General features: G+C 43.0%; 1 protein-coding gene across 1 annotated transcript in view; it reads left to right on the top strand.

The window, feature by feature from the left end:
• CTPS1 (CTP synthase 1) overlaps window positions 1-21,819 on the top strand; it is a 331,500-nt gene that overhangs the window by 119,405 nt on the left and 190,276 nt on the right. The window contains exons 10-11 of the mRNA XM_069623054.1: window positions 8,802-8,890; window positions 9,492-9,586. Coding sequence (XP_069479155.1) covers window positions 8,802-8,890; window positions 9,492-9,586 — 184 coding nt within the window. The remainder of the gene's footprint in view (window positions 1-8,801; window positions 8,891-9,491; window positions 9,587-21,819) is intronic.

The following is a 21,819-nucleotide window of genomic DNA, read 5'->3' as shown; positions in this document are numbered from 1 at the left end:
CCCCCTCCCCCTTCTCCCTCAACTAATGGACGGGAGGATTTAATCGACTCCTGGATTAATCTCATAACCCAGTTGGTTATACTTTCTGGAGAGACCATCAGCATTTTGGTGATTACACCCTGACCCGTGTCCTGATGAAATCAAACCCTTGGAGCCTGATTGACCCCCTTAACAATTTTGGATTCTCCCCCTTTATCTGCATTAACCATCTCAGGGGTTGGTGGTCTGTCTGAATAACAAGTTGAACCATACACGTATGGCCTGAACTTCTTCAGAGACCACACAATAACTCACATTCAACAGTTGCCCACCTTGTCTCACAGTCCTTCAGTTTCCTACTGATTAAGCAGATGGGATGTTCCCTGCCTTTTCTCATCCAGCTGATTCAACACTGCACCTATCCCTTTATTAGAAGCATCTGTCTGTACAATGAAGGATTGGTTTTCGTTAGGAGCTCTCAAGACTGGAGCTTGACAAAGGGCTTTCTTCAGTCCTTAAAAAGCCTTAGTGCATTCCTCATTCCACCTGACCACCCTGGGGAATTTGGGTGAGGAGATCACATTCAAGGGGGGAGCTATGGTCCCATAGTTCTCAATGAAGTTCCTGAAGTACCCAGTGAGACGTATTTGTATTTTGTTTATTTGTATAACGCGCCAGGCCCGAGGGCATCTGGGTTCATATCTTTGGAGGCAACGTTACAATTACATCCCATCCCATTCAGAACTTGATTCACCATCCTCTGAAATGTAGCAGGTGCATTCTTGTCAAAGTGCATAACCTTAAACTGGTAGAGGCCTCCTGGGGTAGAAAATGCAGTGTCCACCTTGGCATGGTTTGTCAGAGCTATTTTCCAAAAGCCTGAGGTCCGGTCAAATGTACTGAGGAACTTGGCTGAACCAAGTTTGTCCACCAGATCATCTGTCCTGTGTAAAGGATAGGCGTCAATCGTGGTGACTGCATTAAGAGCTCTAATAGTCCACACAGACTCTCAATTCCTTGGTTCCTGCTTTTGGCACCAGTGCAACTGGACTAGCCCATGGACTTGTAGATGATTCTATAACCCCTAGATCAAGCATCTTCTTTAACTCTTCATTTATGTGGGATCTTACATGGTCTGACATTCTGTAACCCCTGCTTTTGACGGGGAGACTATCATTAGTGAGAATATCATGCTGGCCCCAAGGGGTTAAGCCTGGTGTTAGTGAGAACAGGGAGGCAAACTGATTTAACAGAGCCTTGCACTCTTCTTGTTGTTGCAGAGTCAGATCTGAAGAGTTTTTTACTCTTTCAATCGTCTCATCTGAGGGTTGTCCCCTGAGGAGATCAGGGAGAGGCTCACTGCTTCTAGTTTGATCAGAGACTAGAAGCAAAGCTCCTAGTTCTGGTCTGGAAACAGAAGCCTTCAGACGGTTAGTGTGATAGACCCTAGGGGCCTACTTGGGACTGCCCAGGTCCACTAAATAATTGACCTCTCCAAGTTTACCCACAACCTTGAAGGGTCCAATCATTTTGTCCTGTAAGGCCCTCTGCCTTGCAGGTACCATAACCAAAACTAGCTGGTCTGGAGTAAACTGCACCATGTTGGCCTTCTGGTCATGCCAATGCTTGACCAGAGCCTGACCTGCTTTCAGGTTTGTCATCATGAGTGCCATTCTCCGAGGACCTAGCACATAGTCAGTGACTCTCACTGGCTTGAGGGAAGGAGCACTCTCCAACCCTTCCTTGATCGGGGCCAAGGGGCCTCCAACCCAGATGATCATAGAGTAGTTCAAAGGGGCTGAACCCAACCCCTGCTTGATTGACTTCTCTATAAGCAAAGAGAAAGCGTGGCAGTAGAAGGTCCCACTTTCTTCTAAGGGGTTCCTCTTAAGAACCCATCATGCTATTCATAGTTCTATTAAACCTCTCCACCAACCCATTGGTTTGGCAATGGTAGGATGTTGAGAACTTGAGTGACCTACTTGTAGATCTTGTAGGTCACTCCAGTTTTTCCAAGGAGGTGCTTAGCCACTTCCTGAGCAGTAACAGTTCTCATAGGTATTGCTTCAGGATACCTGGTAGCATGGTCTACCACAACTAATATAAATCGGTTGCCTGAAGAAGTTGGAGGGTCTAGGGGACCAACAATGTCAATCCCCACCCTCTCAAAAGGGACTCCCACCACTGGGAGTGGCATTAAAGGTGCCACATTCTTGGCTCCACTTTTGTCAGAGGTCTGACAAGTGGGCAGCTCTTAAAGAACGTTTCTACATCAGCCCCCATCTTGAGCCAGTAGAAATGGAGATAGCCTCTTTGGTCCTCTTAAGTGGCCTGCCAGAGGAATCTCATGGGCTAACTGTAAAAAAAACATTTGTCTTAGCTCCTGGGGCACTACAAGTCTCCTGGGTTAGACGCAGTAGGTTCACTGTAAAGGAGGCCATCCTCCCAGTAAAGCCTATGCTTCCTTGCCTCTTGCCCTTCCAGCTGGGAAGCTGTCTGTTGGTGAAGACCTTCTAGAGAGGGACACACTCTTTGACCACTGCTAAAGTCTGCCCTAGAGGGTCCACTTTCTGCAAGTAAAGTCTGCAGCTCAGGATTGTCTTTAGGATCCAGATCTCCAACATTAGGAAGGTTTTATTCCAGCTGTTTCACTAGTAGCTGACTCTTCTGAGTTTGGTTGGTCCTCCCACTCAGCCTCAGCTGGGAAAGGGGCCAATAGGATGACCTGAGACTGTCCTCTCGGGGATGTCCTTGCACTGTGAACAGGTTTAGGTTTCAAACCTTTATTTATCCTAGAGACTTTAGATTTCTCTTTTGTCTTTCTTTTTCCTGGGAATAAAAGGGTGGCCTTCCTGTGGACTGGGGTTAAGGGGACTCTCCTCAACCTCCCACTGAGAGTCGCCTGAGGTTGCCTCTATGGCCAATCTTGTTTGCTCCTGCTTCCTTTTACTGGGAAACCTGGGGGTACTAGTTGCAAAGAGTTTTCAAATCCTTCCCCAACAAGACTCTCCCAGGCACTTCATTCTGTACACTGTGACAGATATTCTAACAGTCATATTTTGGCAATGGATGAGAGCTGGCAGAATAGGAACCATTTGTATAGGGTCTCCTGCAGGTTTAGTGGGACCATTGGGTGCCTTAGCCATATCCTCAGGTTTGAAGAAACTTTCTTCAACCACTGTAATGCTTGCCCCAGTGTCTCTAATGGCAGGGGTCTCCTGACCATTTAAAAGTACACTGTCCTTATAATCTTCTTTGGTGTTGTCTGGTATAGAGTTGTACACATCCACATTCTGTTGTTCCCACAGACCCAGGGACACTAAAGAAACACTGGCTTGAACTACAGTGGGGTCTTCAGCCAGTAATTGAAAGTTACCACTTCCCATATGAACTTCTCCTTCATGGTTGAAGTCTAAGGAGGCCATGTGGACCCCTGAAGGTTTATCCTTGCATCTGGGATTCCCTTTCACATGATCAGTAGACCCATATACAAAACTCTTCCAAAATGTTCTTTGGAGTGGGGGTGGCTGCTGAAACCCCTCTGGTTTAGCAACAGAGTTTTCACTAGACCTACCAGGTTTCCCATGGCACTTATCCTTACTATGTTTGTGGCCCTCTTTTGGGTGGTTGGAATTAGAATTCTCTTTCCCCTCTTCCTTTTTGTGAGTGGCTCCAGAGTCCTTGTGAGTGGCCCTGTTTGCTACCCACAAGTCAGCAGCCTGTGCTAACATTTTGGGATAAATCTCTTGAGTCAGCCAAGTGCTGTCTCTGCTCAGGAGAGCAGGCATCAAGAATTGATTCTAACAAAAACAGATTTCTCATTCCTTCAAAGGTGTTCACATACCCAGGTAGCCCAAGTTGGTACCATCAATAGTCTTGAGGGTCCTAGGCCTCTTAAGGAATTGGAAAGGAGTTTTTCCAAATCTGGCTATTAATGCCAGCTTCACAGATTCATAAGCCTTTCTCTGAATGGCACCCAACTCCATTACAGCAGAACGGCCATTCGGGGATTAAATCATTCCCACTGATTCTTTGAAGACCACAGGTGTATTCAAACGTACCCAGCCAATACAATACATCACGTTTTGATTCATAGATACCCGCTGCTTCTTTGGCCAGGCGAGGCATCTTGGGACTAGCAGACCTAGACGATCCTGGAAGGGAAGCAGAATCGAGGGACACAATTTTTGTATCCGTTTCATGTGTTTTGACCCGATTTGGATTGTGTTTCCACGGTTTGGTGTCTGACAAACTCGATAGACATCTACTTTTTGTATGGTGACACATAGCACCTTCAGTGTAGTGTCAGTGCAGTGTGTTAGGCAAGATTGTATACAGTACTGTTAGGGAGAATTCTCATAAATGTGCCAATTCCCTCTACCTTAGAGACCCCCAGCAACTTTGCTGGATTTTGAAGACTTAATTTTTTTACCTGGAGAGAGTCGGAACCTTTTTTCCCACTCTCTTGTGTATTTTGATGTGCGTTTATGCACAGTTTCTTTTTGGTTATGGAGTCTAACCAACACGTAAGCATCCCCTTTTACAATTGTGTCACAAAGCACCTTCAGTGCAGTGACGCAGGGAAGTCTCAGATTTCCCAAGGTTTAAATACCTTCTCTGGAATCAATTACTTTTTCCCAGAACAGTGGAGTGAAATTGAATTCACTTAGTCCTGTTAAATTCTAGACCCAGCACACCCCATCTTACAATAGAGTGCAGGAGGGGTTACTTAGTATTCCCTGTATCTAGTTACTCGTGTAGCATTCGCATGTTACCCTTTCCTCTCAGAATGGCTGGTGGCAGTGGTTTTGCAATGAACTACCGTGATTTACCCCGACCGCGAACTGGGAGAGAACTTAATAAAAGGTGAGTCTCTTGGCTTGGAAGGCAGAGTCGACCACTGGACGAAGGATCCGAAGTAGAGCTTGAAGAGGACGGCTGCAGCAACTCTGTTGTTTTGCCCGGTGAAGCCCTGCTGCAGGTCCGAATCGCCAAGTTTGCATCGACAGAGAAGCCCTGCAAGGACGACTTCCCCCTTTCAGTTGGTAGGACCAATCGACTCCCAAGTAAGCCATCTGGACACCCATCTCAGAGCTGGTTGAATTTTCTCAGAGTTGCTGCAGGAAACCCTAGAGCCAGGGAGAGGGACACCAGATTGTGTGCGTTTGTAAGATTGCCGAAGGCTTTTGGAAGATCCTCTGGACTCCCACGAAGCAACACTGACCAAGCCTGACACCCCCCTCCCCCTCCCCGGTTGAGTGTGGGACCTCCGATGTGAGGAAAGTCCACCTCGACAGCCTGGAACCGCGCTTATTGCTATTTGCTGTACCGCAAGGAGCTGAGACGCAAAGCCGCCACTGAAAATAAAGTTTGCCGGTTGCCAGCTTTGACGGTGCCAGTGCAGTGCAGGAGTCCCCCAATGTCCTCCCTCTTGTCCCCACGATTGAGGCCCAGGAACAGTTAGATCTGCAGAGCTGTACAGGAACAGTCTTCCGCTGCATCTTCTTCTTTACCCAAGGTACTGTAAAACTAGCCTAAGGGAATTTACCTCTTACTGTGGAAGTGCTTGTAACTTCTGCATCTAACAGGTCTTATTAGCTTGTGCCCCTACATTTGATTTTTCTTGTTCTCAAAGACTCCTAAGAACTTGTGCAAAGACTTTTCCATTTACTTACCTGAGGTGCTGCGTCCTATATAAAGACTTTGGCCCATGTTTGGCTTAGCCTATTGAATTGAATGACTCCTAGTGCTATCTGAAAGTATTTGCCCTGCTTATGGCTATTTGTAATAACTTGTGTTCTAGCAACTTTTGCCTTTTTATTTCCTTTTAAAGAGTGTTCTGAATGCCAACAGTAAGGTATTAATGTCCCTAGCACCCTTCTTACTGTAGTCACCTGTGGGTGTAGGTTGTGTCTGTGGGCCATCCCAAAAGGGCCTCATCTGATTCAGAAACTCAGAGTGTACAGTATTGAAGTATATTTGTGTTACTATTCTATTGCTCCCTTCTGAAGAAGGCTTTATAGCAGACTGATAACTTAATAATTGTTTATGCAAGAAACCTTGAGTGTAAGAGTTTAATTGAATATCTGTAACTGTAAATCTCTTACTCCACTACAGCTCACATTTGCCCCTCTTGAGATGAGCTTGGCTGCTCAACACGCTATCCAAACTGTGTAGTACAAGCTTATACCAAAGGTTGGGTTGCCTACACATGTGGTCAGAGTTGTGTGTAGTAGTCCCAGAGGGTACTGCATACAAACATTGCCTAACATGTAGCCTTGTCCTCTTGGCAATAGTTAACCCAACCTTTGGTATAAGCATGTACTGCACAAGTTGGTGGAGTGACTGAACAGCCAGGCTCATCTCAAGAGGGGTCAGTTGAGCTGTACGGTTGTAACAGAGATTCACAGTGACAGGTATTCAAATAAATTCTCTCTCTCTCTCGCTCTCTTAAACAATTATTTATTAATTTAACAGTCAGTTGCATAAGCCTTCTTTTGAAGGGAGCAAAACATGTAACACTTACGCACAGTGTGTATTTTTGAAGTATATGTATCTACGAATTTATTGAAACGGACACTTCCTACACCCTCAGGTGACTTTAGTAACTAGGACACTGTGGACATTAATATATCGCTGGCACATTTAGAGCAATACTGATTTTGGTGTCAAAAAGAAAAGGTGAGAGAGAAAATGAACAAGTTTCTCAAACCGGTAGTACTTTTGGAACCCCCAATGCAATGTTGATTAACCCCCTTTCCCAGTAATACAAGTAAAGAATGTATGACTTTTTGGAGGGACAAATCAAAACACGGTCAGAGGGTAAGAGTATGTCGAGGAGCCAGGACAGCCATTGTCACTTGGGCAAAGTCTAGGAGAGCTGACGTTCTTCTTGCACGTTGGTAAAAAGTCTTGCACAATGTTAGAGTTTTTGTTTCAAAAGAAATCGCTGTTGGGCCACAAGCTGGGAGGCTTGTGAATGGCAGAGCTGCAAGCAACGGTAGAAAATGCAGTAAGGCAGGTCTCAACTGAGAGCAATCTACACAGCACAAAGGGAAGTACCCCTTAGTTCACACTACCTTGGATCTGAATAAATTGGTTCCAGCTGGCTTCTGTTCCTGTTGTAGTATGGCAGATCCTTTTGTTCCTGGGCCTGTCGTGGGGACAAGAGGGAGGATGTCTGGAAGACTCTCGCACTACGATTCGAAGGTCAGCGGCAGCAATGGACAAAGTTCAGATCATCAGCACTTAGCGGTTTCAGCTTCTCGCAAATACTGCCACTGCAGTTCTTGGACACCATTTGGACTTTCCTTGCTTCTGGGATCCAGCACACTGTTGAGGTGGCTCAGGCTTGGCCAGCCCTGCTTCTATGGAATCCGGAGGATCTTCCTAGAGCTCAGATCCGGTTTACAAATTATGCACTTGATCTGGTGTTCCTCTCCCTGGCAATCTGTTCCACGAGCAGCAATGGAAGTACAGCTGGCTCCGAGAGGATGTCTAGATGAGTTCGTCTTGGGGTCGATTGGTCCCACCAACCCAAGGGGAGAAGTCGTCCTTTGAGGGCTACTCTAGTCGAGGCAAATTCAGAGCTTCAGCACTGCAGTAGGGCTTCAGCCAGAAAACCAACGATCCAGGAGTTGCAGCAGGTGTCTCTTCCAAGTTCTTCTTCAGATTCCTTCGTCCAGTGGTCGGCTCTGCCTTCCAAGACAAAAGCCTCGCCTTTTATGCAGGTTTATCCATTCATTCCAGCCTAGCTGTCACACAGCAGGGTGGCTGTCCTTCAAGGTCAGCCAGCCGGCCAATCACCCAAGGGTGCATTCCTGTCACTTAGGAGATAAGCACAGGGAGGTTTGGGCACCTCCCTCTCTTCCTGCCCCTGCCGGACACACTGGTGTCAGATTCGGGCTTCGCAGTGAACCCTGCCAAAGGCAAAACGAGACAAAGAGACCAAATTGTTTGGCGCGCATAGTAAATCTCAAGAAGGACCTTTAAAACAAGAAATGGCGAAAAAAGAAGACCGTGCCATTTTGACGAAATGGGCACCCATGTTTACTTTACTGAGGCTGCAATAGCAGCCTGTGGTAAAAACACAATGGTAGTAAAAAGTAAACCACTGCCACCAGCCATTAATTATAGAAAGTGTAACATACAAATGTTACATGAGAAACTAGACAAAGGGGATGGTAAGTAACCCTTCCAGCACCCTATGGTAACAAAGTGTGTGCTGGGTCTAGAAAGTTACACACTCTAAAGTCAATTTCACTTCACTGCTCTTGTTAATTGTAGTTAAACCAAGAGAAGGTATTTAAACCTTTGGGAAATCCAAGCAACATCCCTGTGCCACTGCACTGAAGATGCTGTGTCACAATGTAAAGATGATGCCTATGGAGTTTGTCAGACTCCAAAGTCACAAGAAAAAAAAAGAATAAATCACAGGAAAATACATGAGAGTGGGGGAAAAATGTCTCTCTTCAAGTTATAAATTAAGTCCAGCAAAAGAGCTGGGGTGTCTCTAAGGTAGAAGGGAATTGGCACATTTCTGAGTCTTCTCCCTAACAGAGCGACTATGTTAAAGATATATTCAGACCTTGCCAGCTGTCGGTAGTGGTAGAAATACCTGCTAGTACTATCCAAAACTTCAAAAATAAAGATCTATGTCAAATGAAGACTTGAAGAGTCAAGTTAATTACTCTGAGATAGATGGAGCTGATGTGGTTGCAAAACCTGTGGGTATTGTTGTTTTTTAATGGCATTTCAGCCCGTTTGCACAGATATGTATGCTTGCTGATGTTATAAGATGTATATTTTTTTTATTTTGCTAGTACATCGATTCAGCTGACCTTGAACCTTTAACTTTACAAGAAGATCCTGTTCGTTATCATGAGGCCTGGCAGAAGCTATGCAGTGCAGAGTATGCATAATTTTTATTACTATCATTACTCTTTGAATTGTTCTTACTGGGGTGTACCAGTTATAGTGGCACTGAAGATAGTAACCAAGTTTTGTTTAATTGTTAAGAATTATCAGGAGGACCGGTAACCTTTATTTTTGAGGGTGTGCTTCTTGTTTTGGAAGTTTCTGCAAAATTATAATTGGTGTACCTCCTTTTCTTTTTTTTTTTTTTTGCCAGTTTGGCCTGTATGATGCAGTAAATAATACACATTAAAGATGAGCAGTTCTTGGTTTAATGGGGAAATGGTTATTAAAACCTAGTTCAACTGTTGTTCAGCCTCCAATAATTAGTATCTGTCAGCTTGGGTATCCAAATGTTGGAAATACTCTTAAGTGATTTCTCCTTTTGCATCATACACCGCAAACCTAGTTAAAACGCCTTTACAATTAACAAAATTTATTTTGCTGGTAATCTTCTTTTGTGCTTGTGTATGTCTTGGGCAAGTGGTCACCTTTTCAATTTGTTTTCATGCTGCAAGCTCTTCCTCATTTGGAGAGTGGGATGAAAGTATCAACTGCTTCTTTTGAGAAGATATTTTAATAAATGTTTTTCTTCACAGTGGTGTCCTTGTTCCAGGAGGATTTGGCGTTCGAGGGACAGAAGGAAAAATTCAAGCTATTTCCTGGGCACGAAAACAAAAAAAGCCTTTTCTGGGTGAGTTATTAATGAATAAATTGGCATTCAGAAGGGTATTCAAACAGCATCTGTTGTTGAACCGCCATACTATTCTGTTGCAGCCGGTCTTCTTTCAAATTCATGTTATGGTATTCCTTTGTATGTGCATGTTGGGTAAGAATTGATTGATGTAGTTACACTGTGTGAGACTACACAAGACTTATCTGCTTGGTATTGGGTGTTAGGCAAGATTGTATATATATTAAACCTTTGGGAGACTACACCAGCTTTGTCCTCTTGGCAATAGATGCCCAACTATTGGTATAGGTCTGTACTACACAAGTGTAGTAGAGTGACTGAGCAGCCAGACTTATCTCACAAGAGGTCATTGTGAGCTGTAGAGATGCAACATGGAGATTCACAGTAAAAAGTATCCAAATAACACTTCCACTCAATGTTCTCTAGTAAAATAATTGTTTAAGTCAGTTTTAAAATAAGCTTTTTTAGAAAGGGCAAGATGCAACAATAAAATACTTTCTCAGATTTAAGTTGAGTAGATATCATTTTGGGATGACACACACAGTTCCTACACCGTGATGTGACTTCAATTGCTAAGACACTGGACATTGATATAGCACTTTTGACATTTAAATGCAATACTGAGTTCATGAAAAAGGCAAAGGTTAGGGAAGAAAACCAACATTTGCAAGTTCTCTGAGCAGGTAGGTACTTTACAATCCCCCAATGAAGTATAGGATAACTTTTGCCCAGCAATACACATAACTTATGTACCACCTATGAGGGGCAGCTAAACAAAGTCAGTGGGTAAGAAGAGTATGCAGGGAGCCAGGACTGCCAATGTCAATTGAACAAAGTCTAGGAGAGCTGAGGCACTTCTTGAAGATGGCACAAAACTCTGCAGAAAAAGCAGCTACTGTAAGTCTGCAGTGAGACAGACAAGCCACACACCAAAATGATAAGTACCCTTTCAGTTAACACAGTACCTTTAGGTTAGAAGAAGAGATTTCAGCTGGCTTCTGTTCCTGTTGCAGTCCTGCAGATCCTGTGTTCCTGTACCTCAGTCGTGGGGACAAGAGGGAGGACGCTTGGGAACTCCTGCACTGTGGTTTGAAGGTCGGTGGCAGCAAAGGGCTCTTTTCAATTCAGTGGCACTTTGCGGTTTCAGCTACCGATCAATAGCACCACCGCGGACCTCAGAGACTTCATGGCCTCCCCCTGCTTCTGGAGTGCAGCACTCTGGTGAGGTGCCTCGGGCTTGGGTAGTCTTGCTTCAGGAGGGGGTCCTTTGGATCTTCCTGGAGCTCTGGTCCGCTTAAAGAAGTTGCACTCGATTCTGGTGTTTCTGACCACTGGCACTCGGTTCCAGCAGCAGCAAAGAAGTACAGCCAGCAGGCAGAGGGGTTCCAGGAAATTTCATCTCCGGGAAGATTGGTCCCACCAACCCAAGGGAAGAAGTCGTCCGTTCCGGCCTTCTCTAGTCTATACGAAATTTGGACCTTCAGCACTGCAGCAGAGCTTCACCGGGCAAGCCAACGGTCCAGGAGGGTGCAGCTAGCTACTCTTCCAGTTTCTTCTTTGGATTCTTCATCCAGTGGTCGACTCTGCCTTCTGTCCAAAACACCTCGCCTTTTATGCAGGTTTCTCCCATTCATTCACAGCCTAGCTGTCACTCACACAGCAGGGTGGCTTTCCTTCAAGGACAGGCAGCCGGCCAATCACCTTTGGGTGCATTCCTGTAACCAAGGAGACTAAGCACAGGGAGTTTCGGGGACCTCCCTCGCTTCCTGCCCTTCCCGACACGCTGGAGCCATAGGTGATTTCAGCACTGAAGCCCGCCAAAGACAAAACAAACAAAGGGAGCAAACCTGGTTTGGCGCACAGAGTAAAACCCAAGAAAGACCTCACAAGCAAGAAATGGGCAAAAAAAGATGAGCAGGCCATTTTGAGAAAACGGTCACCCATTAGTGCAATACTGCAGCTGAGTATTCAGCCTGCAGTAAAATGCACAATGGTAGGAAAATTAAACCACTGCCACCAGCCATTAACTGTAGCGAGGGTAGCCTAAAAATGTTACATGAGAAAGTAGACAAAGGGGCTACTAAGTAACCCCCCAGCACTCCACATTACATGTTGTATGCTGGGTCTACAAAGGGAAAAGGTAAGTAAATTCAATTTCACTTTACTACTCTTGGAAACAGTAGTTTATCCAAGAGAAGGTATTTAAACCTTAAGAGAAATACAAAGGACTTCCCTGTGACACTGAAGGTGCTGTGTATCACAACACAAAAAGTGATGCCTATAGAGTTTGTCATACTCCAAAGTCCTAGAAACAGAGTTTAAATCAGATCAAAAATACATGAGAGAGTGAGAAAAAGGTTTAGCTCACTCCAGGTTAAAAATAATTTAAAGTCCTAAAGTCAAGCAAAAGTGCTGGGGGTCTCTAAGGTTGAAGGTAATTGGCACAGAAATGAGAATCCCCAACACTAGATATCACACCTTTTGGTATGGGTCTGTTCTACACAAGTTGTGTGACTGAGCAGCCGGATCTATCTCAAGAGGGGTAAATGTGAGTTGTACAATTGGCATTCGTAAATACAAGTAACACTTAGGGCCTCATTACACGCTAGGCGGTAAGGGTTTACCGGTACTGGTATTTTACCGGTACTGGTATTTTACCGGTACCGGTAAACCCTTACCGCCTTACTACGAGGTCCCTTTGCGGGTTGGGGAATTTAATGCTTGCTTTTTGCAGGCGTTAAAAACCAACCCGCAAAGGGACAAGGAAGCTAATTATGGTACCACAATTTGAAGTACCGTAATTAGCACCTTTCCCATTATGCCCTATGGGGCAGAAATGGAAATGGGGAAGGGCAATGGGGAATAACCGGCCCACCAACCTTGGAATAGGGCGGTGCCGGTATTTTCCCAGCAATACCAGTACACACAAGCTATCACCTATGAGGGACAGGCAATATCAAAGTCAATGGATTTAGAAGAATACCTTTGCGGCGCCAGGACAAGTCATTTGGAACACAGTCTATGTATCTGATGTACTTCTTGGATCAAAGTCTTGCACAAAGTTAGAGAGTTCAGAAAAATCACTTGTAGGACCAGAAGATGTTAAACTTGTGAGAAGTGAGTTGAAGTCCACTCGCAAAAGGTAAGCAAATGCAATTCCCAAGTGAGAAGAGCGAGGCTTAAGGCAATAAGGTAAGTACCCCAAGCCTAAACAGTACCTCTTGTTAGAAGAGTGATCCTGCTGGATTTCGGTGTGCTACAACGGTGCAGACCCTGGTTCCTGAGCCTCAGTCGTGAGGACTGTTAGGGAGAATTCTCAAGAATGTGCTAATTCCCTTCACCTTAGAGACCCCTAGGAAATTTTCTGGATTTCGAGGACTTGATTTTCTTACCTGGAGAGTGTGAGTCTTTCTTTTTTTTCCCCCGATCTCTCGTATTTTGATGTGTTTTTTACTTTTGTGTTTTCTTTGGTTATGGAGTTTTAGACAACGCGTTGCGCGGAAGTGCGTTGGAGTAAGTGTTGGACTGTCTTGCTGTCCGTGATCCTCTTTCCTGCTGCCAGCTGTGATAGCGTTGCATCCTTCAAGGACATATTTCATTGGTTGTGCTGATCTTGGTCCGCCCCCAAGCCCACCTTCCTCTCTTCAAAAACGCAAAGCCTGCGTGTGCGTTGAGCGGAAGTGCTTTGGAGTAAGTGTGTTGGACTGTCTTGTTGTCAGAGATCCTCTTTCCTGCTGCCAGCCGTGATAGCGATACATCCTTCAAGGACATATTTCATTGGTTGTGCTGGTAGGCTCCTTGGACTAAAAGCTGGATTTAGATACTCGCCATACATGTACATCCTGCGAAAACTGACCCTGTTATTTGTTTTCACTTGGGTCTTGGTTCTGCCCCCAAGCCCGCCTTCCTCTATTCAAAAACACGTCTGTGCATGAGCAAAAGTGTTTTGGAGGAAGTGTCTTGCTGTCTAGCTGGACAGCGGGGACGGGGGCAACGGCCTTTTGAGCCTGAGTATTTATTTTTATTTCTTCTGATATCCTGTTGTTTTTTTTAATAATATTTATAGTATTCTCTATTGTTAATATTCTGTTATTTACGATCTAAACGCGCCATGTCTAGACAAATATTTTCGTTAAAATGGGGCATAGATGTATAATCTCTCGCCCCTGCAGTGTGTAAAAGCTTTTATTGCCAAAAGGCTCAAAGAGAATAAAGAAAAAAAAAACTCAATTTCTCTTATTGTTGACATCCGAGCGTTTTGCAAAACAGACGGCATGAAAGAGAAAAATTTAAATCCTGCCTCTTTTAATGGGGATTTAAACAAACAACCGCCATGCATTACATCAGTCGGCGCAGTGTCTAAGAGGTTTGCCCCGAACGAGCCATCAAAGGCTGTGAATCTAGAAGAAGCCGGGAAGGAATTAGCGGATGCATCAATAGCCTTAGCTTGTAAAATGGGGGGAAATATGTATTACCCAAGTTTTTGATGCAGATGCTAAATTGTCCCCAGTCCAGACCAATTCCCCGCCAAAAAAATCCACCGATGTGCACAGTTCAGGCGCAGCAATTGCTAAGAGAAGAGTATGGAAAACTAACACTAGCTGGCGATATTGATGTGGAAATGTTGGACTTTATGAATGCATCAAGCCATCATGAATTGGATACACCGTAGGTGCAGTATGTATGCTCCAATACAGGTAATTTGATGCAGTGCGATGATGGGTTAGACAATCAAATTTGACACAACAGAGAGGGTAATCGGGTATTCGAGGGTAAGTCATCGGTGGAGAAGGAAAATCAGGATTTATATAAATCACCAATAATGTTTGACTAATCGCCATCTAGTCCCTCAAACAGATTCCTCTCATTTGTAGCGCCTACCCCAAGGCGAACAAGATTTAATGAGCCCATTGAAAATCTTCCATATTTTATACGTGATGATCAGGTAGGCCATAAAGACAATCTGTTTTCGTTTCCCGAAGCCCTGGCTTTAAATAATACTTAGTGCCATGAATACAGCACTTTGGCAAAGTTATACGAGATGCTGGATGACAAAATAAAAAATCTGACAGATCTGATTCACCAATTACATTCAAATATTAATAGAGAGCTGACTATAAATGGTCAAGTGGACAGTAAATCCATATCTAACTTCATGAGTCAATGTACACAGACAAATTCAGTAGATGATCCTAATTTAGCCCGGGCTACGTCAAAGGGGATATTAAAAAACACAACTTCTTTTGAAATATTCATCATAGAAGGCACACAAGAATTCACAAAAGTGAGTTCTGGGCCGGTCACCTCTCTACTGATAGATACACCCTTGAAGTCCCAGGGCACCATATTTGCACCCATGTTCGCCAATACAAAAATCCACTCCACAGCTACCTTGAGAGTTAATGAGCAAGACAAACAAATGCAGTTAAGCAAAGTAATTGATACAGGGAGCACCATGAATGAAGCTAGAAAAGCAGCGAAGCTTGTTATTGCAGCCAAAAAAAAGACTGAATTCCAAGTTAGAAACACAGCAGAAAACGAATGTTCCTCTTCAATATAAACCTCTGGATGATTTAGTTGCTATTCTAGCACCTCATACCCAAGCTGTAATACTAAGACAGATTGAAAACCCTGTGGAAACAGTGGCCATAAAAATAGCAAAGAAATTGCAACCAAAGGGACATGTTAATTTACAGTGTACAATATCTATTAGTGAGAGCCCTTTTGCTTTACGGGGCGAATCGATCCCTGAAACTAAAGCATTGCATTAGAGGGATGCATGAAATACAGATTGTACAATACAGGATTTACGCGATGTGATACGGGCCTCTTTCGAAAAATATAACAAGTAAAATTAAGCTATGAAGCAGATCATGATGAGCTCTAAATGGGAGCTTCTAAAGGACAGTAGCCAATCCTCTCACTTTGCATCCTCCAATGTTGATTTACTTTTGAAAGGCCCGGGGCTGTTACAATCGACTCTAGAGCATGAGCTAACAATTAGTGGGGGCACTGAGCTAGCATCCCAGGAGCTTATAAGTGGCAGATAACGAGTCTAGGACTATATCATCTAGTCGTACATAACTTAACAAGTCGAGGACTATATCATCTAGTCATGGGGGGGGGGGGCAATATAGAAACCATCATCGCTTACTGATTAAATGTCTAGGTCATCCCTTTTTAAAATATGATCTAAATCATGCCAGTTTATTGAAAATCTGCGTGGAAATCGCCGCGCTAGAAGACTTGACATCAGTAGATATTAGTTTCGTTGAATTTGTGAATCAATCTGATCTAACGGAAGCGCGACTGTACATTCAGTCAGGGGTTGTATTAAACATCTTGTGGTTGGCCCAGACCGCCTGTTACAATTAAGGCTTTATATTGAGTCAATGTATGTCTGTCCATGACCAAATAAATAGTCTGATCTCCCCAAAGCAAGAATATATGGCGAGTTCTTTAACGGATGCCCAAAATACATGTTTGAATCGACATCATAATGTGAGATCATAACAACCCCAGACATTTTGATTCAATTAGCCTAGTCTCTTGGAATACTAGAGGACATAAACATTTTATTAACACCAAAAGTGAGGACCTCATTCAATATGATATTATAGTGTTCCAGGAGACATGGCTTTGTATGCCTGTTTGGGATCTTTGACATCTGTGGTACCCGCAATTGAACCCTTGATGGGTCGGCCAATGGTGGGCTTTTTGATGGCTTTTCGAAAAGATAACAACTTGGAAATTAAATGGCACAAATCACCATCTCCATGCTTTCACATCGTAAAAATCCAGCGCGGAGGAAGTCATAGTGCCATTGTTAACATTTATTGGGGTAAGAAACATCTCTCCTCTGAGGAGTTTTTTGATCAATTTAATACTATTCTTGATCAGCTCTTATTGGATGAATCTATTACCAATACATTCATCATGGGTGACTTAAATCTTAATTTATTGTGTAAGGATTTCTGTTTGTACAATGGATGAATATCGTTGGTCTACGACAATGGCCGATATAAAAAATTATGTCATGTTGAATGGCTCTATACAAGGAGATGTTCCTCTCCCCCCCCACCACCCCAGCCACATGGCATAACGACGGCCATCACGCGACACTGGACTATGTTAATAATCAATTCTTGAGTAAAATATCATTTTTTACTGTAAAGCCAACAATAATGAGCGACCATAGCCAACTATCACATGTGAATGGCCCATGGAACAGTTAAAGGCCATTAATTATAACATGTCCAATTTATTGGTCAGTAATGCCGGTAACCGCATAAAAGGGCCTAGGCCGAAATTAGTTTGATATAGACAAATGCTAAGTGACTTATATTGTGATTCTAGTACCCATGATAGATATGTTATGTTCATGCTATGCAATTACTTACACCATGTAAGTGACTCCAATCAAGCAATCCCACTAAGTCAGTGCCTTGTCTGGGATGCCCAAGGGAAGCCCTTATTTATATATTTTTATGGCAAGTTATAATCTGGATGATGAACCCTTGTATAACACCCCTCTCTCAGAATCCCCCCGACCCCGCTGAGCCAAGAAGTAGGTTTGTTTTGCAAATTTTAAAAGGTTTATTTGAAAAGTAAACAATATATCACACTTTTATAATAAATTAATGTTTGATAGCACACTTGGGAAGATGATAGTGATCAACAATGGATAATGTTACAGTGGTGCACTCTTTTTGATGGCTTAGAAGTGATATAGAGAGGATAAAGTAGCTGAGAATGCTTTTATGGCTCCAAGGACAATGCAATGATGAATAAAATGCAGTACAGAAATAACTTAATATGATTTATCAAAAGATAATATAATCACTTTTTCTCTGGCAATTAACCCCCAACCCCCCCCCCCCCCCCTTTGCAATGTAAGAAATGGAAGGCGGGGCACACGGTTCTCAAGAATGCAATCAAATACAATACGAAATACAATACGAAATTCAGTTCTCCCCCCAGCAAGCTTAGAGGAAAACAGGTAGAAGTTTGAAACACAGGCCCCAAAATGCTTTGAATGTGATGACAATGAAGTGAGAAATGTGCTAAAAATGCTTTTAATTCCCTCTAGAGGTTCAGGGTGGGTGATATCTAGTTTTATATTAGTTCAGGCTCACTTTAGCAATGCTCTGAGTAACTAGCAGGTTAAAACGAATTTTAGCAAAGGAAAGCAAGGAGCTGCTGATTTTTACACGTGGCTGAAATTGAATTGTGCAAAATGTCAAATCGGGGCAAATTTAATTGCGTGCGTCGAGCGTGATTGCAGAGGCACTATAAGGAGTAGGAAGTCGGTTCTAGGTTCGTTGGAAAGCCTAGAATCTTAGCTTTAAGATGAAAGAAATTTCGCTCCTAGCACAAACGGTTCCGGAGATACGGACGATTTTGTGAAGGTAGTTTTTCAGCTGACCGGTTTCAGCTTTAAAAAGGACAGAATGACGCACACGAGTCTAGGAGGCAGTTCTAATAGGCTAAAATAGTTTGGATTAGATTATTTTAAACTAAGAGATTGGTTTTGGCACAGTGAGTACTCGCACTAGATTTTTTTAAATAAGCCGTCAAGGTCTGGTCAGGTTGGACGGGACTTCCGGCGGGTGGTTCTGAAGTCCCGCTATCTGGGTCAGCTCTGCTCTCTGGGTCTGTCAAGCACCGGTTCTGCTCACAACACTGCACAGTTCTGGTCTCTCTGGTCTCTGGAGGTTGATGGATTTGAAGTCTGGAGTCTCCCAGCAAAGCGTCCCGCAAGAAAGTGGAAAGTGAATGTCCCTACCTGTCCTGCACTGTCTGCTTTTATGTGTTTGGGAAGTGGGTGTGTGCGTGGCATAACTGAGCCTGCCCCTCTCTACTAGTTATTGGCCCAATTCTCCCCTCTCCCGTGATTGGGGGAAGGAAATGGATTGTCATCATGATGAGGTCTGTTTATGGGTCAGAGGATCCTCCCCGGGTCAATTTGCCCACAAATCTATATTTGATTCAAATACATATTTATCAGATACACAAGTGGTTGACATTACATGTACATATTACAGATGAATTAAGACAGGTCTCTGTTCAAGTCCCATGTTCCTGCGAGCTGGGATTCAGAAATGACAACATTTTGCGCTTTTTGGTCGGTTTACCAATATCGGACATTTCCCAAAAATTACACACATGTGCGCAAGGAGTATGGACATTAATTGATGACGTGTCAGATTTTTAACATGCAGACATTTGGAGTAAGACCCTATTTTCCGCTAGCAACCCCCCAAAATACACCACAGGGTCCTAACACCTCTTAAAACGTGCACGGAAAAATCCCAAGAAAAATGATATTTTGACCAGTCCGCACTATGAGTTATCTATCTTTTTTAAATTATGCCCTGGTCAAAAAGGGGTGTGGCTTCCCACATCACATGGTGGAATAACTGGTTTATCCACTTCCACCAAGCTCAGCTGGCTCTCACAGCCACTGCCCCTCCCAGTTTCTCCCAAGAGGAAGCCATTTTACGACCCCCCCAGCTTCAGCTAAATGTCCTGTTTGTTCCCAGTTTAAATCAAACTTACAATTTTTACACATGCAGCTAGAATGCTGATTCTAAGTTCAAAACCATGACATTTAACAGTTGCAAACTATGTGACACTCAAAAGTAGGTCACTCATTTAATTTAAACATTTCGATTTTAGTGGTTTTCGTCCAATTTCACTTAAGCTACTGACATCCCCAGCTATTTTTTTTATATATACATTAAATAGTTACTTCCTTGAAGTCATTTCAGAATATAGTTTTACATTGTATCCACCTCTTAGCAAGTCTTTCCTTGGCCTGGTTTGGGTTAATTTGTTCAGTTTTACACAAAAGTCTGGTGGTTTTAAAATGCCGGCTTTCTGATAGTGGTGAGCACCGGTATTGCATCCATTTTTGACATTAAGGAATTCCCCACAGTTCTGGGTTGCTTTTGGCAATCAGCATTTCCATTCCCAATGGTTTCAGGCTACTGTGTGTGTAGCCCAATGGTGGTTTTAGGCAGTGCCCTCCTGTGCTCACAACATAGGCAAAAATGGGTGGCAGCCTATTCTTCATGTTTTCCCTGTGCACTCTCTGGGGAGTTCTGGCCATCATGATGTTTTCCATGCCAGTACTGCAGTTTTATGGTAGGGCTTGGCTGCATGGGTAAAAACATCCCACAACCAGGGGGGGAGATGAGTACTCAACAGGGTCATCAAAGCCATCTCCATGCCTTTGATTCAGAGGTAAAATATACAAAGAGTGAATTAAGGAAGCATATAAAGATGCTGTCTTAACGTTTCTAAGGCTTCCCTAGTGGCTAATCTTGAACAGATAAAGCAGTTAAAAAAATGCCTAAAAAAGATGGCACAGAGGCCGACGTGCTATACAATATCAACACAATGCTGAAATCATGATGAAACAGATCATCATGAAGTCGTCTGGAGGAATATGGGTGCTTCTTAATAATAGCTGTCACAAAAAACAGACCATAATACAAATGAATCCCATTCCGAACAGCGATGGAGAACCTTCTTTGACAATGTATATCGCACACCGATTCCGGATGTATGTTTAGACTGGAACAGAATAGCTGTTGATCATGTTGTGAATTTTGATTTGGATGATATTTATTTTTATATCTAAGTTGAGCACCTCCCGGGCATCTGGCCTGGATGGGCTTCACAATTCAATGTTAAAACAAAACCTAGACCTTTGGGTTGACATATTACACCTACTATTTAAGAACATCATGTTGACGGGGAATATTCCACTATCCTGGAAAACCTCTCTAATTCTCCCAATATTTAAGAAAGGAGATCGTGCAAACCCAATTTCTTATAGACCTATGTCACTTTTGGATTGTCTGGGAAAAATGTTTGCCCAAATGATTCTGGGAGAATTTAATAAGTGGTTAGATAAATTGAACCAGGGATCCATTTCAAACAGGGTTCTTACCAGGTTTAGGTACAGCCATCAACCTAATAACTTTGAATGCCATTATTCAACAAGGGAAACGGTGTAAGCAGTCCATATATACAGCATTCGTCGACTTTAGGTCGGCTTTTGACCTTGTTCCAAGAGAACTATATATAGGAAATTAATGGATCTAGCATGTCCCTGGCATATTTTGAAATGGATCATAGAATTACATTCCAATACATCTATCCAGATACGTCTAAGCAATGATGGGCTATTGTCAGAGCCAATAGAAACCACCCGGGGCCTAAAGCAGGGATGCTTGTTGGCCTCCGCCCTGTTCAACTTTATCTTAGACATTGGATTTAGCTTCAGGGGTATGATCACTGATCCACCTAAATTACATGGGACAGTAATAAATTGGCTTCTTTATGCTGATGATATGGTGCTCATATCTAAAATACCTGCTGGACTACGCACCATGTTGAATGCTCTAGATAATTATGCCAGTAAAAATTGCACTAGTATTAACATTTAGAAGACCCAAGTTATGCAATTCTGTGTAAAAAAGCAGCAAAAACTGTCGTTGGCAGTTGCAGAATACTGATCTCCAGTTGGTAAAATCAAATGTTTATCTGGGTATCTGTGTGAATAATCCTATGTCTGATAAGCCGCATGAAGATCATCTTCAAATGAAGCAGAATACGGCTTTATCACAAATGAGGATCATTCGACCAAAACATTGCAAATTTACTATAGATCCTTTGATTATATATTATAATAAACAAAAGTTTATTCCTACCATTCTGTACGGATCTGAAACAAAAAGATGTCAGACCTATGCTTATTGGTCGAAGTATGAAAATGCCTATTGGAAAAAATCACCAATGCTGCCATTGTCAGAATCTATGCCTGTTCTTGGGGATGAATTGGGGTTCATTTCATTTTATGCGGTTTACAAATGGAAAGTATGCCAATTGTATAGAAAATGCATAATGAGAGAAAATAGCAATGGTTTACTCATGATTATATCCAAACATTTATTATTAGCTGAAGATAACTTTGCAAGAACTTGGCGTAATTTTGTTAGAAAAATTATGATTGGAGCAGATATAACACAAACACTATTGAGAATCCGAATAAAGCCAAGTCTGAACCATGGAGATCAAATTGGATTAAGACAAGAAATGCTTGTATGAAAATTCAATCTGAATCCATTTGCCCTCAAAGCTCAAGGACCGGTTGAAAAATATCTGCAACGGTCCCCTAATCGTAGTCATCGTGCAGATTTCATGAGTTTTAGATTGAATATATG

Source organism: Ambystoma mexicanum, chromosome 11 (assembly GCF_040938575.1).
Source record: "Ambystoma mexicanum isolate Mex_15411 chromosome 11, UKY_AmexF1_1, whole genome shotgun sequence".
Taxonomy (NCBI): domain Eukaryota; kingdom Metazoa; phylum Chordata; class Amphibia; order Caudata; family Ambystomatidae; genus Ambystoma; species Ambystoma mexicanum.
Note: the sequence above shows the minus strand (reverse complement) of the source record. Positions and strands in the feature narration are given on the sequence as shown.